Genomic DNA, 17,004 nt, shown 5'->3' on the forward strand with positions numbered 1-17,004 from the left:
AACACATCGATAAATTGAACTTAAAATTCAAATTTTTGCTCTGTAAAACATCTCATAGAAAAGATTAAAAGTTGCCAGGTGTGGTGGCTCACGCCTACCATCCCAGCGGCTCAGGAGGCTGGAGCAGGAGGATCATGAGTTTAAAGCCAGCCTCAGCCTCTCTAAGAGGCCCTGTCTCAAAATGTAAAAAGAAAATTTTTTGAAGGGCTGGGGATGTGTATCAGTGGTTAAGCACCCCTGAGTCCAATCCTAGTACTAAAAAAATGATAAAAAGTCACAAATTAGGAGAAAATGTTTGCAAATCGTATATCTGACAAAGACTATAAAGAACTCTCCAAACTCAATCTAATAACAAAATGGAATAAAGCCTTCACTAGTTTAACAAAGAAAATGTGGGATTGCAAATAAGTACATGCAAAGAAGTTCAATGTCATTAGCCATTACGCTATGACAAAAGAGCACTATCACCTGTCAGAATAGCTCAAACTGAAAACGGGCAAATACCAAAGTGCTAGAGAAAACTCAGAACAACCCGAGTCCCTTAGGCTACTGTCGGGATTGCATATGGCGCTGCCACTCTGGGAAAAACTCTGGCTGATCATTAAAAAGTAAAATATGCACTTACCATATGTCAAGGCACCCTCACTCCTGGGTTCTCTTCCTATAAAGTAACTCAAGGCAGCCTTCGGAACTGGGCATCTTCAGCAAAGAACAGCTGGGGGCTGGGGCGCAGCCCAAGGTAGGAGGTCAGGGAGCTGCAGGACTCAGCCTCAGCATGCTGGGGGGCGGGGGGTGGAGAGGTGAGGAATTCCTAGAGGAACCGGCAGAACAAGCAGGTTTAGACTTCCAAACGCAGAGAACGGGAAGGTGAACACACCAGAGATGGCTAAGGCAGAAGTCCTGCCATCTCTGCGCTGAGAAGGTTCTAGGCATCTGCAGTAAAGGTGAATTTACCTCCTGCCTCTAGGCAGAAAAGGGCGGGGAGGGTCGAAAACCCGCCTCCTGGTGTTGGCTGCTTCCCAGTTGCCTTCAGTTCAAAAGGAACTTTATGTCAAGAGGCCTAGTTGGACTCAGCTCTGGGATGTCCAACCACAAAAGAAATTATATATAAATATACATCTCTACCATATAGGATGGAAAGACTTTTTGTTTTCCTTTCCCAAAAAAAAATAGATTGGAGAAAGCCTCTTTAAAAAAAAAAAAAAAAAAAAAGAGGTGTATTGGGGGTGACGGCCTTCCTTCAGTACACACCACCATCTGGTGAAAAAGGCAACCTCAGAAGATTCCATGCTACACGATTCCACGGTAGATGTCCTCAGTGATACAGCTAAGGCCAAAAAGGGACTAATTGGACCATCAAGAGTAGTAACAATGGCAACAATGAAAACATCAGTGACATCTTTGATGGACTGAACCACTTAGCTTCATCATCAGACCAAAAAAAAAAAACCAACCATCCTTGGGGACTGCTCTTGCACCCCTATGATACTATAAAATAAACTGACAGCGGACAGATTCACAGGAGAAAAGATATTCAAATTTATTACGTGTGCGCACACAGGATCTCACAAAACCCATCTGGTGCCAGGGCCCCTGGCTGAACGCTTCCTGTGCTGCAGAATCACAGGTCTGGGCTCTAGGGGTGGGCAGCGGGCAGCAGGCTCTGGGAGGCAGGGGCGGGGAGCGGGGCTGGAAGCATGGGGAGGCCACAGCGCCACACCTGGAAGTGTCCTTTTATGATCCACAACGCTGCCTTATCTGGTGCCTGGCCTGTGGAGTTGCTTGCTTATATGAGAGCCGATGAGGCCACCATAAAGAGACAGATTGCTTCCGGCGGCTGTCGCCACAGACACCACTGCATCCAGAGCAAACAGCCCCAGGCCCCACACACACCGCAGAGAGCACTTCCTCTCCCTGCAGCCAATCGGTTGGCGGATCCCACCTGGGCTTGTCATGCTGCTCACAGTACCAAGAGAGCCAGAGGCCAGCAAGGCCCTGCAGAGCCTCATCTCAGAAAGGACATGCCCCCTCCTGCTTCCCAGGGGCACAGGAAGTCCCAGGGCAGCCCAGTGTCCAGGGTTTGGAGAAAATGGACTTCAGCCCCTGCTGCCAGACGTGTGGATACACACGGGTGAGAAGGGCTATGAGGGTCAGTGTGGCACCCTGCCCTGTTCTGAGTTAGCTGGGAGTAGGCCCAGGCCTGTCCCCCAGGCTACCTTGAGCCTGTGGATCCTGCGTGGGCTCCCAAACTTTGTGCAGAGACACCTGTGCAAAGGTACTTTGGCAAGAATCTGAACCTAGAAACTGATATGCAAATCCTCCGCTGCCGCTTGAATACACTGTGCACACGCACACACACCTCACACACACACACCTTCCATTCCTGCCGGGAACGCCATGGGCCACCTGGCCCCTGATCTAAGGTTGCACAAGTCTCCTGGGTGGGAGGAGGGTGAAGGCCATATGAACCCCCCTCCCAGCTGTGACACGAACAGAGGAACCCCAGCAGTTCGCCCGCCTCTGTGGGCTTCAGCGTCCGGTGGGTGGAAGGCTTGATGCTCCCCCAGGGCCCTTGGGGCTGGGAGACCAGTGACCCCCGAGTGACTTCTTCAGCCACTCTGCTGGCCCAGAGCAGGGGGGTGCTCAGAACCAGGAGGGACTTGATCACTTCCCAGAGGCGCAGCTCACAAGCAGAGTGATTTCCAAGCCCCACGCACATAGCAAAGCTCTCACAGGAAAATGTGTGAATGCGGGAGAACAGAGGCAGCGGGGAGCTGGCGGCCAGCAGAGCAGCCGTGGCAGCCCGGTGAGTACCCGCCTCCCAACCTGGACATGATGGGGGGCACGGGGAAGGGGATGCATGGGGTCCCCAGGGGGGGAGAGGAAGAGACCACTGGACAGAGGCTGAGGCCCGCGGGTCTCCCCCTCACCTGGCACTGAGGGGGACAGGACTGTTCCCAGGGCCACCCACTGACAGAGACCTCAGCTCAGGGCCTGGGGCCCTCCTGCATGGGCAGGTAGGGGCAAAGGAGGAGCATCTGCCTTTTCTGCTCAAAGCCAGGGACTGAGATGACTCACGTATCCCCCAAGACCCCAGGTCCTAGCCATCCTCCAGGGAAACCTCACCCCCACCCCCAACCATCCACCATTTGGCCAGAGGAATAATTTTAACCCAGACATAGGCACCCTGCCCTGCCCCTTCTCCTAGAGAAAGAGAGGGCTCAGCAGGGGTTTTCAGGGCTTCAGGACAAAGATGGTCTCCCCGTCAACTGTGGAGGGGAAAATGGAGACCCAGGGAAGGAAGGGGCTGCCTGGCCACCCCCCTCTGGGGGAGACAGTGTGTGGAACCGTGGTGGGCATGTGCCGTCCCTGGGGTGGAGCCTGCCTCGCATCTAGGTAGCCTGTGCTGGCCTCCTCCCCAGGTCTGTCCTGGAAGGGCTGACACCCAGGAGCCCAGGATGGCCTCCTGGGAGTCCAATGCCTCAGGGTGGGACTCTGGAAGAAGGAGCAAAGTCCTGTGGGGTCCTGGGAGCAAGGCTGGCAGTGGGGGAGTCCAGCAGCATCCTCAGGAGCCTGGAGCACCCCACCCCGACCGACACCAGAGCCACCCACCTGACAGACGGGGAAACCGAGGCCCTGAGAGGTGAAGCCTCTTGCCCAAGTCGCTTAGCCGGCTAAGCCCACGTGGTGGTAGTATGGATGCTCCCCAGGCTGACCCCCAGGGCCTGTGGCCTGACCACTGCCGCCCCGAGCTGTGCTCCTGTGCATTTTGTCCAAGATGCCCACTTGGAGCCTCTGTCCCCAGCTGTAGCACCTCCCTAAGCAGCAGCTCCAGCCTGGGCATAAAGAGGAAGCCGAGAGGGCTCCCAGGGGGATCCCTGGCTGCTCAGCACCAGCAAGGCCAGGACATGGCCGCCTCCCACTGCCTGCCTCTGACCTCGGCTTCCCCGTCTGCAAAACGGGCACAGTAACAGAATCTGCTCCCAAGGTCGCCAACCCAGCAGAAGCCGGCAGGTATCCAAGGCCTCCTGCGTGCCAGATTCAGGCACCCGATGGGCATCCCCCACTTTTGACAGCCATAGTGACTAGAGAAGGGACCGGGGCAGTCCTGAGGCTTCTCTGGCTCAGAGCCTCAGAGCGTCCAGTCCCGTGCTGTGTGGCAGGTGAGAAGGGCGTTGTGTGGTCCCCCTCCCTTTCCCTGCGGCCCAGCTGGCTCGGGTGGCACTGTGAGGCCAGATGATGGGGAAGGAGAAGAGGGGCTCATGGGCTCGCCAGGGGCTGTTCTGAGCTGGCAAATCCCCCTGAGGCTGGCCCTTATCTGCAGGGCTGTTTCGCGGGTTCTGCAGAGATGCCCATCACTGAGGGTCTCTCCCCTGGGTACCCACCCAAAACCTCCTCGCTCAACTCTGGAGTCCCGACTCGCGGGGCCTACTCAGGAATTCTGCCCCACAGCCTCCTTACACCCTTGAGGAGAACGAGGGTGTGTCCCCCTCCCCCCCCACACTCTAAATGTTCTCTCCCCAAATCTGCTCTCAACCCCACTCCCCCCCTGTGGGGAAGGTGTAAAAGTCACCTAGCAGGTTCCCAGCCACCTCCTCTCTGCAATTCCCCCTGGGCTGTTGGTGGCACCATTCACCCCAGCATCTCAGCCAAAACCTCAGCATGAACGTCTCTGATACATTCAGCCTCCAAGGCCCACAGCCTGGCCCCCCACCACACTGCTCCTCGGACCCTCAGCTTGCCAGACTGCAGAGTGGGCACATCCCACCCGCCTCTCAGGGCTGTCAGAGGGGTCTCTGTGAGAGCTCGTAAACTGTGAAGGGCTGTGCCCACAAGGGGCCGTCACAGCTGTCACTACAGCTGATCCCTCATGTCTACCTAGGTCAGGGGGTTTTCTTTGTCTCTGTACAAGACAGAGGCTGCCACGTAACTCCTGGAGGTGAGGGCTGTGACCTTCCCTCTTTTCCACCTGCCTGTCCCTGCCACACACGCAGCAGTGTTGGGGCACGCGGTTGGTTGGTTAGGATGGCACAGAGACCAGGTGGGTCTCGGAAGCAGCAGATGGGCCCATCCCTCACCCAGGGCTGCAGAGGGTGGGGAGAGAGCGGCTCCTGAGTCTCAGGAACTCTGTGACACTTTCCTGCTTGTGATTGCCACGTAACCTGCCTGGGGCAGAGAGCCTATTTTTGCAGGTGTCTTCTCGTCCCCACCCCCCCGGCCCCCAGGATCACGAGGTCTGTTTGATCAGACTTCTCACCACCCACCCGGGAGAGGAGCTGCTAATTACACATGCGTCTCCTTCTGGGTGGCTCAGCCCTGAGGAGATCCCAGAGCCCTCCTGGCCCCAGAGAAGGTCCACAAGGGCACCCACAACCCACCGTGGGTCTCAGATGCAGATTTCAACTGTCCCCATGGAATGACGTCCACCCAGTGGTGAGCCTTCCTGAGTTAGGTCTGCTCCTTTAAATGGTGTCCTTCCTGCCCTGCTGCTGTTAAGATGTCCTTCCAGATGAAAGTGAGAACATGGCTTTGCCTTAATGAACCTCCTTGGAGAAGGCGGAGCTGGCAGATGCATTCCCCCCCACCACCACTGGTTTTTAACTTGATGATCTGGGAAGGCCTAGCATCTTAGAACCCTTCCTCCAAGGAGTCAAGTTCAAGCATCAGTCCCCTCACTCCAAGAAAGCCTGCTTCTAACCCAGAAGTGTATGAATCCCATAATGTCACTGTCATTCCTTCTGAGAGGTGGTGTTCTAAGATCCATCCCAGTTCTGCCACTGGGGTGCTGTGTGACTAGGAGGATGACACTCACCCTCTCTGAATCTGTTTCCTCTCTAAAGCACAGCTAATACTCCATGCCGGACTCTCTCTCAGAGTGAGATGATGGCTGTAACTGTACATTTTTCACATCTGAGAAAGTCAAAAGTCTGTCGATGGGGTGGGTCATCCTCAAATAGATTCTCCATCTTCCTGCCCTCGGTCTCTCTCATCCCATTTTCATGTCTTAGGGCAGACAGTCTTTATTTACTGATGTCCCCAGAAACTGCCTCATCTTCCCAAATATGTCTGGAATGGAGAGGAAAGGCCAGTGGGTAGGACAGACAGACGGAAGGAAGGGAAGGAGCCTCCAGGAGGGGGTAAAAAGAGCAGTCTTAGGGTTGCTGGTTTAGGCCCTGTCCTTCCTGAAGACATCCCTGAGCTCCATCCGGGACGCCTCCCCCATCTCCCCAGCCTCTCTCTCCTGGAAGTGGCCTCTTTTACTTCACAGGGACTCCCAGGACCTGAGCCCAGTGCACACAGTAAATGCTCAATAATTGTTCGTGGGACTGAATTGCAAATTCCTCTTGCTCCTCCTTCCAGACTCTAGACTCCTCGAGGGCATGGACTGTGGTGTGTGTGTGTGTGTGTGTGTGTGTGTGTGTGTGTGTGTGTTACAGATATTCATTTCAGGAGGAGGTAGCAGTCAGGAGAAGCCAGGTTATGCTGCTGTAACAAACATCTTAATGGTTTAAAATAACAAAGATTGATCTCTTCCTCGGGTTCCTCGTCCTGCTTACTCGGGGGCCCAGGTAAATAGAATGCCCTCTGCATGGAACTTTGCTAGTCACTGTGACACAGGGAAGAGGAGCTCTGTGGGGTCCTGCACTGACCACTAGACCCTCCGCTCAGACACTCATTTAACCAAAACATGTCATGTGGCCACACCAGACCTGAAGGCAACCAGAACATGTGGGCCAGACCAATGGTCAAAGAACAGCGTGACTGCCCCTGGAGGCAGCCCCAGGGGACAAACACAGGCTTTGGCTGGGACACGCGTGAGCTTAACTCCACACCCTGCCATTTACTAGCCAAGTCACCCTGAGCACAGCCCTTCACTGCTCTTTCCTATCTTCAAGGATATTCTTGTCCATTTTTGCAGTGATCCTAACAACCTTTCAGGCAAGAGGGCAGCTGTATGAGCCAGCTCTCCATCACTGTAACAAATGCCTGAGATAATCAACTTATAAAGACAAAAGGTTTATTCTGGCTCACAGTTTTGAAGGTTCCAGTCCATGATCCATCAGTTGGCCCTGTTGCTTTTGGGCCTGTGATGAGGCAGCACATCATGGAAGGAGCATGAGGCCGAGGAAGACCACGCCCCTTAGAGTCAGGAAGGAAAGAGGAAGAGAAGAGTCCAGGATCCCACAGTCTCCTTCATGGATACACCCCCAATGACCTAAGGACCTCCCCCAAGTCCGCCTCTCTCTCTTTTTTCTTTCTTTCTTTTCCTTTTTTTTATTTTTTCTTTTCTTTTTTTGGTACCAGGATTGAACTAGGGACACTCAACCACCGAGCCATATCCCCAGCCCATTTTATTCTTTATTTTGTGACAAGGTCTCACTAAGTTGCTTAGGGCCTCACTAAGTTGCTGAAGCTGGCTTTGAACTTGCAATCTTCCTGCCTCCGCCTCCTGAGCTGCTGGGATTGTAAGCTTGCGCCTGGCCAAGTCCCATCTTAAAGCTTCCACCATCTCCCAAGAGCACCAAGCTGGAGACCAGGCATTTAACAAAAGAGCATTTGGGATCCAAACCATAGCAGCAGCCGTCATTCCCCTTATTATATAGAAAGGTAGGGCAGCTCACTGCAGATTCACATCTTGCCCAGCATATAATCACTGTACGCAGCAGTTATTTAAAGCAGTAGGTGAATTTCACTGAGCACTTACTATGTGCCAGGCCGTGTTCTAAGAACAGGGGTGGCATGCTGCAGTCCACTGATCACACATGGCCCACCGCGTGCTCTTGTCAACAACAGCCTCACCCATTTGTGTGTGTGCCACCTATGTCTGCTCTGCACTAAAACAGAGGAGTTTCCCAATTGCAACAGAAGGTACGTGGTTCCATAAGGCCCCAAATATTCACTGATTGAGAAAAAGTTTGTTAATCCTGTTCTAATCAATGTTCATGTCTGCTAATAATCGTTTTAACGTGAGTTCATGCAGATGAGAGCCCCCAACAGAGTGAGTGCTGCGTGGCAGGTCAGTGCATAATCCCTATGGAGACCTGCTCCTGTTGTCACGTGTTGTCACAGCACCCTGGCTGGAGGAAGCCTTGTTAGCAAGCCCTTCAGAATGTACAGTGACTTACACCTCGTTCTCCATGTGGTTGGTTATAACACCACTGGCCTCAAATTTAAGACATATAAACCAGTCACTTACAGTGAACAGATAATGTTCGCGGCTGCAGACTGTCACCCAGCGTGTCCTGGGTGTCTCCAGAGTCCGCGGCTGCAGACTGTCACCCAGCGTGTCCTGGGTGTCTCCAGAGTCCGCGGCTGCAGACTGTCACCCAGCGTGTCCTGGGTGTCTCCAGAGTCCCCAGTCCCTGCAGGCCTCGCCCAACAGCCCATGCTGCTCTCCCTCTGGTTCACTCTTGCAGGTCCACACTGACCCTTGCCTAGCATGTCCTCCAACAGAGCTCAGACCTGTCCCAGAGCAAACGGCACACGCTGCCCAGAGGACACACAGGAGGCGAACCCAAGGACCCCAGCATCGCGGGCAGACCCACCCGCGAGGCCTCGTCAGGACTGCAGAGAACTTGCCGCACAGTCTGCGAGCTGCTGCCTCCCGGTGGACATGCGCAATAGCTCTCAGGGCACTAGAGACACACTTGCTGTTCATTTTAAGTGACTGGCACACACATGTGTATACAGTGGAATATATGCACACAGAGATGCACATGTACATACATGTGTTATGTTTAAGAAACTATTTCAGGAGCTGAGCGCAATGGTGCATGCCTGTAATCCCAGTGGCTCTGGAGGGGCAGAGGCAGGAGGAATTCAAAGCCAGCCTCAGCAACTTAGCAAGGCCCTAAGCAACTTAGCAAGACCTGTCTCTAAATAAAAAATAAAAAGGGCTGGAACTGGGGATGAGGCTCAGCGGTTGAGCGTCCCTAGGTTTAATCCTAATACCAAAAAAAAGAAAGAAAATATTTCAGGCAATGAGTGTTGTGCCTAAGCAGGGTAAGGGATGGCTTTGATGGGGTGTTATGAGGCTGGTACCAGTGTTATTATCCCCACTTTACTGGTCAGGGAACTGAGGCAAGGTGAGGTGACCAAAATCTGCTGGGGTCCGGAGCTGTGTCCTGAAATGCTGAACTCAGCTCAGAAGGCCAACAAGAAGGTTGACGTGTTTAACGTCATATAATCCAGCAGACGGATCACCCTGCTTTTTCCTCGTTAACTCATCTCCGACACCTGGTTAATAGATGGTTTCTCTCTAATGTTTTCCCAGACCAACCACACCCAATGTTTCCATAACCCGTGTCATCTTGGCAACATAATGACATTTGTCAAAGAGAAGGGCTCCCACAGCAGGAACCCACCCAGGGGAATTATTTGCACAAGTTCAACAGCTGCAGACTGAGAGGCAGGAAGGGAAGAGTAAGTCCTGAACTAAGGGTAAAGAAGCTGGCACTCTGGCTAACTCTACCTTGCACTAGCTGTGTGTACTTGGGAAAGTCACTTACCCTCTCTGGGGAAATGAGTATGTTTAAGTACCTGCTCCTTCAGGATGTCCCCCCTTGGGCTGGGATTTTAGCTGCGTGGGGAAGCTCTTGCCTGGCCTACAGAAGGCTCTCAGTTTGATCTCCAGTGTAGCAAAAAAATAAAGGGGTGGGGGGTGCCTTTCACATAATACAGCACAAGAGTTTAAGATCAGGACCTCTGATATCAAAGAGACCTGAGTTAAGTCTCAGGCTTATCTGCCTGTGAGCCCTTGTCCTGGGACCTTCCTCCATTCCTTAATTTTCGGCTTCCTCAATATGATCAGAGGTTTGGACCACATCCTGCCTTCGGTAAGGAAAGACAAGAAGCCTTATGCAAACGTGTAGCCTCCATCGGTACCTTCTTATCTCCGGGCCTTTGTTTCCCAGGCCCCCTGAGCACGATGTCCGCGCCTCCCGCCAGCAACGGGGTATTCGTGGTCATCCCGCCCAGCAATGCCAGCGGCCTCCGCCCGCCTCCCGCCCTTCTGCCCCCCTCCATGTGCCAGCCTCCAGGGGTCGTGCAGTTCGAGGAACCACCGCTGGGGGCGCAGGCGCCCAGGGCCACCCAGCAGCCCGACCTGCGTCCAGTGGAGACATTTCTGACCGGAGAGCCCAAAGCTTTAGGGGTAAGAGCAGCAACTCCAGAAGGTCTGAGGCCTAGGTGCTGGGCAGGTAGTGAGCGCCCAGCCGTGGGACATCCAGGACACCCGGGAAGGGGCAGCAGGCAGTGGTCAGATACTTGAGGAGGTCTGGGTCCTGCACCAGAGAGCCCAGGACCCTTTCCCGTGGAGCTCACCGGGGAACAGATGACTCAGAGAACTAATGAGGCTGATGAGGCTGTGAGGGTGGGGGAGGGGCGACACCAGCAAAGGCCGGGAAGTTCTCCTAGGGAGCTAACCTTGAAGCTAAAACCTAAATGTCAGGTTGAAGGCAGTCAGGGAAGATCGACCCAGGGTGGGTGAGGGGAAGGATCCTCAGAGTGGAGGGGACAGCAAGTGTCAAGGCCTCTGGGTGGGAGGGAGGAGGATTGTTCAAGAACATAGACAGAAGGTTGATAGGGCTGGGATATAATGAGCAGGGGAATGAGGGACAGGGGACCAGGGGACCAAGACAGTGTAGCCAAGAGCCAGCTCCTGGCATCGACAGCAATGATGGCCTTCACGCTCTATTCCAGTCTCGGTGGCGTTGAGATATTATTCTCTTGGAGGGAATAAAATATTGGATGGTTGGATAGACGGACACGCCCTGGCGTGTTGCTTAGAAGAAAATCTTTAAACAAATTACCTTCAACAGTTTATTTGAGCCAAGAATGATTCACGAATTGGGCAGCTGTCAGAACCAGAAGGCATTCAGGGAGGTCCACCCAGCAGCGGGAGTGGCCACAGGGGAACCCAGGAGCCAGGTGGCGATGTCGCCTGATTGGCTGCAGCTAGGCGCCAGCTTGTTGGCATGGGGTGGGATGAGGCATCTGCCTTCTGTGGACATGCCCACCCAAACTGGGATGGATGAGGGAGAGACTGCGGAATGAAAAGGATGCTCGAAGCCATGTTTATTGCAGACAGCAGGGGACAGCAAGGGCAAGTGAGGCGGTCAGTGCAGAGTGTTGGGACCAGGAAAACCAGAGAGCCACAGAGCCATGCTGCAGAACCCGGACTCAGACCACAAAGCAGATGAAGCCGCGGGGATCGTTGCCCTGTGGGTCCCGTGGCTGCGGGGAGCTGGCTTTCTCTTAAAACTGTCTCTGGCGGATGTTATAATGATGTCGCCTCCAAAGAATGGGATCCGAGTTCCTTGGCCGGCCGCGCTCTGCTCCCGGGCCGGCAGGGGGCGGCGTGGAGCCGGCGGCCCGCGGGCTGAGCCCTGGCTGCTTCCCGCAGACGGCGCAGATCCTCATCGGCCTCATCCACCTGGGCTTCGGCAGCGTGCTGCTCATGGTCCGCCGCGGCCACCTGGGGATGCTCTTCATCGAAGGCGGCGTCCCCTTCTGGGGAGGAGCCTGCGTGAGTGCGGGGCCATCTGAGGGGCCCCCACCCAGTCTCACCTGTCCCCCTGCCTCACCCCCACATTGTCCTAGGCTCATCTCCTCCTAGCTGGGACCTAAAGCACTTCCTACAAGAACCAGAGCCTAAGTCCAACTCCTGACCCCCAACCTGAGCCTGACCTAGGTAGGGAAGGTTCCAGCAAAGAGCCAGAGCAGGCTGCCAAAAAAGGATGGCACAGCCACATGCCTACCACCTGAGCCTAAGGCTCACCCCACATCCAAACCCCTCGGCTCCCTCTGAACTCTACCCCAGGGAGTCTGACCAGCTCAGAAAGCCCAGAAAGCCCTGCGCCCATTCACACCTCCAGCTGCCCACCCTTGCTGGAGAACCAGGTGAGGGCCTCCTTATCATCTCCAGTGAGAAAGGCGCATTTCAGTGTTTGCAAAGTGAACACCGTTCCCGCCTTTGCAAAAGCTTTGGGGTCAGGCCAGTGGGGTCTGAATCCCAGTCCCACCACTTATTATCATGAAGTCCCTTAGGCAAGTCACTGAAACTCAAGCCTCAACTTCCTCCCCTAAGAACTGGGTTCCTAGCCGCAGCCCTGACCGTTCGTAGTTTGCTGAGGAAATCAAGAGATAATACAGAACAGAGCCAGTGACTAGCCCTCAAGTTCTGCAGCTAATGGTGACTACCATTTGTGAGGACTCCCCTTATGGAGAGAGAGTCAGGTTTGCAGAAGGGCCTCCTGGGGAAGCAAACACAGACACAGCATCTTTCTTCCCCTGTCCAGGCGGCCTCCAGCAAGAGGCCAAACCCCCCAAAAATGGGGTCCAGAGAGGCCAAAATTGCTGACACGCCATGGCTAGAGAAGGATGGTCACTTGGCCATGCCTGGGGACTGGCGCTAACTCTTAATGGTCCAGAGTGACCCAAAGTTGGAGGAAAATGTGGGCAAGTTGGACACTTTACAAGAAAAAAAATCACAACAGGGAGAAAGAAAGGAGTCCCATTCTTTCCTGAGCTCCCTCCTGCCAGGCTCTATCACACAACAGGCCTCAGAGAGATGTCAAACATGGTGGAAGGGAAAAATTAAAGTAAGAACCTGCTCTTCAAGCTCAGGAGACATCAGGGTCGGGAGACCCAGGCAGGACTTCCCCAGCCTCAACACCTAATCATTCCATGGGGTCTGCACATTGCTGGCCTCTGGGGACCCCAGAAAGTACACATGGATAGCTTTTGTCAGAGGTTCACAGGAGTCCTCATGGGCACAGAAGGAAGGAGACAGGACAGCTGAGATGCGGCTCCAGCTGGGACTCCTCTGTGCAGCCCTGGGCCAGTCACTGCCCCTCTCTGAGGCTCAGCTTCCTTGTTGGTCTCCAGCGCTGGGAGCTGGACTCTAAATCCAGTGCCATCTTGACACAGCCAGTTGATGCTGAAGAGGCAACTCCACATCTCAAAACTAAGCTCAGTTCCCGCCCCGATTCCAACCCTACCCCTCCCTCATCTTGGCAAAAGACACCGCCATCCACCAGTTGCCAAAGCCAAAATCATGCCAAGAGTCATCCTGGACTCCTCCTCCCACTCCCACATCAGCGCACCAGCAGGGCCATGGACTTGCCCTCCAGAGCAAGGCCTGCGCTGGCCCACCTCTCCTCCTCTGTCGCACACCCTGGTGCTCACTGCCTGGACGGCTGTGCTGGCTCCCTCCTAGTCCTGACCCCCTGTGTCCCCAGGGCCTCTGGGACCTCACCGCCTCCCTCTGGCCTTTCATGTGACCCGTCCCTGCACCTCTCCAGCATGGCAGCAGCGAACCACAAGCTGCCAGGCCTGCTGAGTGCTGGGCCCAGAACCGCAGAGTGCCACTGCCACCTGCCCGCAGTCCAGCCGGTCACAGAGCCAGCCTAGAGACGACTGTCCGGCCCATGGGCGCCGTGAGGCAGGTCCCTTGGGAGCCACCCCTCGAGCCGGCCTCTGCACCCCACAAACTCTGCACCTCTCTCTGCAGCTCAGAGGCCTCTCCTGTCCATCCTCCAACCTCAAGTACCCCCAGCGGCTCCTGGTCACTACGCCCCCTACCTTTCTCCAGTGTTTGTGAAGTGTCTGTGCTGCCCCACAGGACAGAGGCCCCGTGAGAGCAGGGATATGGTGTCAGTGGGTACACCTACCTTGGAAGCACTGGCCCCAATTCCCTGCACAGACCCTCACAGACTCCTTTAGACCCTTGAGAGACCCCCGAGGTGCCTGGCCAGAAGGCAGACAGCTTGGTGGCCAGGAAGCAGCTGCTGCCCTCTCCCTGGTACCTGTGGCCTCTTCGCAGAGCCCTGGCAAGATGTGCCCTGAGCAGTGTCCCTGCCGAAGCCTCACTGGGCCCCTCTTTCCCACAGTTCATCATCTCTGGGTCCCTCTCTGTGGCAGCCGAGAAGAACCACACGAGCTGCCTGGTAAGTGTGAATGGCGGTGGGGACCAGGGGCAGAGGGGGCCGAGGCGGATTCCACTCCGCTCCCCCCACCCCGCCCACTCCCTCATGTGGCTCATTTGACAAGCGTTTCCTGGGCATCTGCTTAGTGCCAGAGACAGGACAACCAGACATAAAGTGCCCGTGGACAGGACAGGAGGAGACAGGACACACTTCCAAATACAATCCAGGGTAGAAAGGGAGCGTCCTGGGATGCAGTGCTCACCGTCACTCAGAGAAAGGGAGACACACGAGGTGCCCTGGGAGAGCAGGCAGCCCTGCTGGGCCTGGTGGGCAGACGGTCCTCACAACGGCCTCCACCTGAGCTCTTTCCACAGCAGGAGGGAGGCAGAGGCCTGCTGCCAACCCCGCCCAGGGAGGCCACGAAGGTGACCAGGCCCTTCTCCCTAGCAGCTTCCAGAAGGAAAGGGAAGCAGAAGGCATCCTTCTGCAGCCCCAGGGACGAAGAGGAAAGGAGAACAATCCAGGAAAGCAGCCAGGCCCAGGGAGCAGGGCCACTGCTCCCACAGTCCCTGAGGCAGGGTGGAGGAGGCTGGCGTGGCAAGCTGCCGCCCCTCTCCTTTCTCCTCTGTCTCTTTGCCCTGGTCTTTTCCCTCATGTCCCTCTCCGTCCTGCAGGTGCGGAGCAGCCTGGGGACCAACATTCTCAGCGCCATGGCAGCCTTTGCTGGAACAGCCATTCTGCTCATGGATTTTGGTGTCACTAACTGGGTGTGTCACCAGTGCCCCCAACTTGGAGAATAGTAGAGCCACACCCAGGAGGGGATGGGAAGTGAGAGTTTGCAGCCCCAGAGTACTGAGGGTCTGTCAGTCCTGATAGATCCCACAAATGGGCACCAAGGGGAACAGGGAAGCAGCCTGGGAGGGTGAAGGGGGTGCAGGATGGCCCAGGAAGAGTGGTTCCAGGCACAGCTGGGACACCACGCGGCAACCTTGCACCGGGTATTCCCACTGGGGTGGGAGGTGCTTGTCACAGGCTTGCCTTGACTGTGGGCTTTGGTCCCCAGGATGTGGGCAGGGGCTATCTGGCAGTGCTCACCATCTTCACCATCCTGGAATTCTTCATCGCAGTCATTGCCACCCACTTTGGGTGCCAAGCCACACGTGCCCAAGCCAACGCGGTGAGTACTCCCACCCTAGGCCAAGTCATATATGGCCCTCTAGGGAGGGCTGTGGGCAGGGAAGGCTCCCTGCCTCCAGCCTCCTCCCGCTTCCCTCTGGGAAGCACGTGGAGGGACTACCGTGCAGCGACATCACCAGTCCCAAACAAGTCCTCGCACATCCATGAAGATGAGACTGTTCACCCCGTGGCCACGCGGGGGCGCCGCTGAGCTGAGCCTGCGGGCTGAGCCAAAGCCTGGGCTGGGACTGGGGGACTCTCCCGGAATTCACTATAAGGGAGAAAAGGACATTGGAAGAGGTAGCATGACTGGGGTGGAAATTGAGCTTATTTTCCGAGAAGATGGAGAAAAGGGAAATCAAAAGGGGGGCCATGGGGAGCATTCAAAGTCGAGGAACCACTTAGAGCAAAAGCTGCCTGGGCAGGAAAATGAAGCGCAAGGGGTGGGGATTGCTGCCGGGGGTGCGGTGGGAGGGCTCCTGAAGGTCTTGGGCAGGGGAGTGAGCTGGGTTCAGGAAAACAGTCCAGAGGACTGGAGGCCAGAGCTATGGGCCAGCAGTTCCTGTGAATGGAAGTCCTCAATCAGGACAGGGACAGTCCGGAGAGATCACACGGGAGGATTAGCTCCTAGAGAAATGGGATTTTTGTCTGCTTTGCTCACTGCTGTGTTCCCAGTGGCTGGGTCGTAGTTGGACCCAGCAAATGTTTTCCTAAATATTGGCTGAATGAATGACAGATTTCAGGATGCGTCTCGAGGGTGCTGCTCTCAGAGTGCCCACAAGAGGGCCTCAGAGGGCTCCAGGACTTTGACTCGGTTCCCTTTCTTCGCAGTCTGTGATTTTCCTGCCAAATGCCTTCAGCACAGACTTCAACATCCCCAGCCCAGCAGCCTCCCCGCCCCCTGCCTATGACAATGTGGCATATATGCCCAAGGAGTCCTCCGAGTAGCAAGCTGTGACTCACACAGGTTGGAGTCCAGCCTTTATCCTCTCTTCTGACTCTCCCCACCCCCGCCTTGCTCATAGAGGGCAGCCCTTCCCCAGGTGTCCCCTCCAAGCCACACATGTGGTGGCACTAAGTGTTCCCCAGGGGTTTCTTTCCAGGGTTCATGTCCTTCAGTCCCTGAGCCCTGCCCACCCTTCCAGGGATGTCCCCTGGTGCTGCTCAGGGTTTCTCTCTGCTCCCTGGGGGAAATCCCGACCTCGGTGGAGACTCAGATTGAGACCTCGCCTAGCCCACAGGACTTTGGAAGGTCATTAAGTTCAGAACCCAGAATGTTCCAGAATGTTGTGGTACACAATGAAGCTGTCCTCCCTTCCCAGGGTGGCTGGGGACCCTTCGGTGCCTTTCCCTGCTCCTCCCCCACCCCCACTGCCTGAGGAACAAGGCTGTCCCTGAAGGTGTCCATGGGACCTGGACTGGGTCTCCCAGGGACGTGGAGACACCTTCAGCCCAGTATCCACAGGTCCTGATGCGTGGTTTGTCTCATCCATACCACAGAGGAAAATAAACTGTGTGGCTTAAATTTCAAGTTTGTCTCATTGCAATGACTTGCTTTTTTAACCTCAGGAACTTCTAAGGGTTGACTTAAGTTTATCAGAGGTCCTGAGAAGAAGGGAAGGAATCAGGGAGGAAAAGAGAAGGAGAAACTAAAGGAAGAGGGAGGTTAGCCCCAAGTTGAGACCACAGCCCAGCCCACTGTCCTCTGCTAACTAAGTCCCTCAAAGGTTGTGTGGGGGGCTGGGGATGTGGCTCAAGCGGTAGCGCGCTCGCCTGGCATGCGTGCGGCCCGGGTTCGATCCTCAGCACCACATACCAACAAAGATGTTGTGTCCGCCGAGAACTAAAAAATAAATATTAAAAATTCTCTCTCTCTCTCTCTCTACCGCTCTATCTCTCG

General features: G+C 55.3%; 1 protein-coding gene across 2 annotated transcripts; it reads left to right on the top strand.

Annotated features, from left to right (window-relative positions):
- Positions 1-2,747: 2,747 nt before the first annotated feature.
- On the top strand, positions 2,748-16,052 carry MS4A15 (membrane spanning 4-domains A15; the record flags this gene model as incomplete). 2 transcript variants are annotated; one of them, XM_081281258.1, is made up of 7 exons in its annotated part: positions 2,748-2,806; positions 9,979-10,153; positions 11,405-11,527; positions 13,893-13,949; positions 14,603-14,695; positions 14,992-15,105; positions 15,936-16,052. In XM_081281258.1, the coding sequence occupies 7 exons, from the start codon at positions 2,748-2,750 to the stop codon at positions 16,050-16,052; spliced, it is 738 nt and encodes a 245-aa protein (XP_081137384.1). The 2 variants fall into 2 exon arrangements, with proteins under 2 accessions (XP_081137384.1, XP_081137383.1); XM_081281257.1 differs by lacking the exon at positions 2,748-2,806 and having other exon boundaries at positions 9,929-10,153.
- Positions 16,053-17,004: the final 952 nt, after the last annotated feature.

The sequence above is a fragment of the Spermophilus citellus genome (genome assembly GCF_964194105.1).
Source record: "Spermophilus citellus genome assembly, chromosome: 2".
NCBI classification, from domain to species: Eukaryota; Metazoa; Chordata; class Mammalia; order Rodentia; family Sciuridae; genus Spermophilus; species Spermophilus citellus.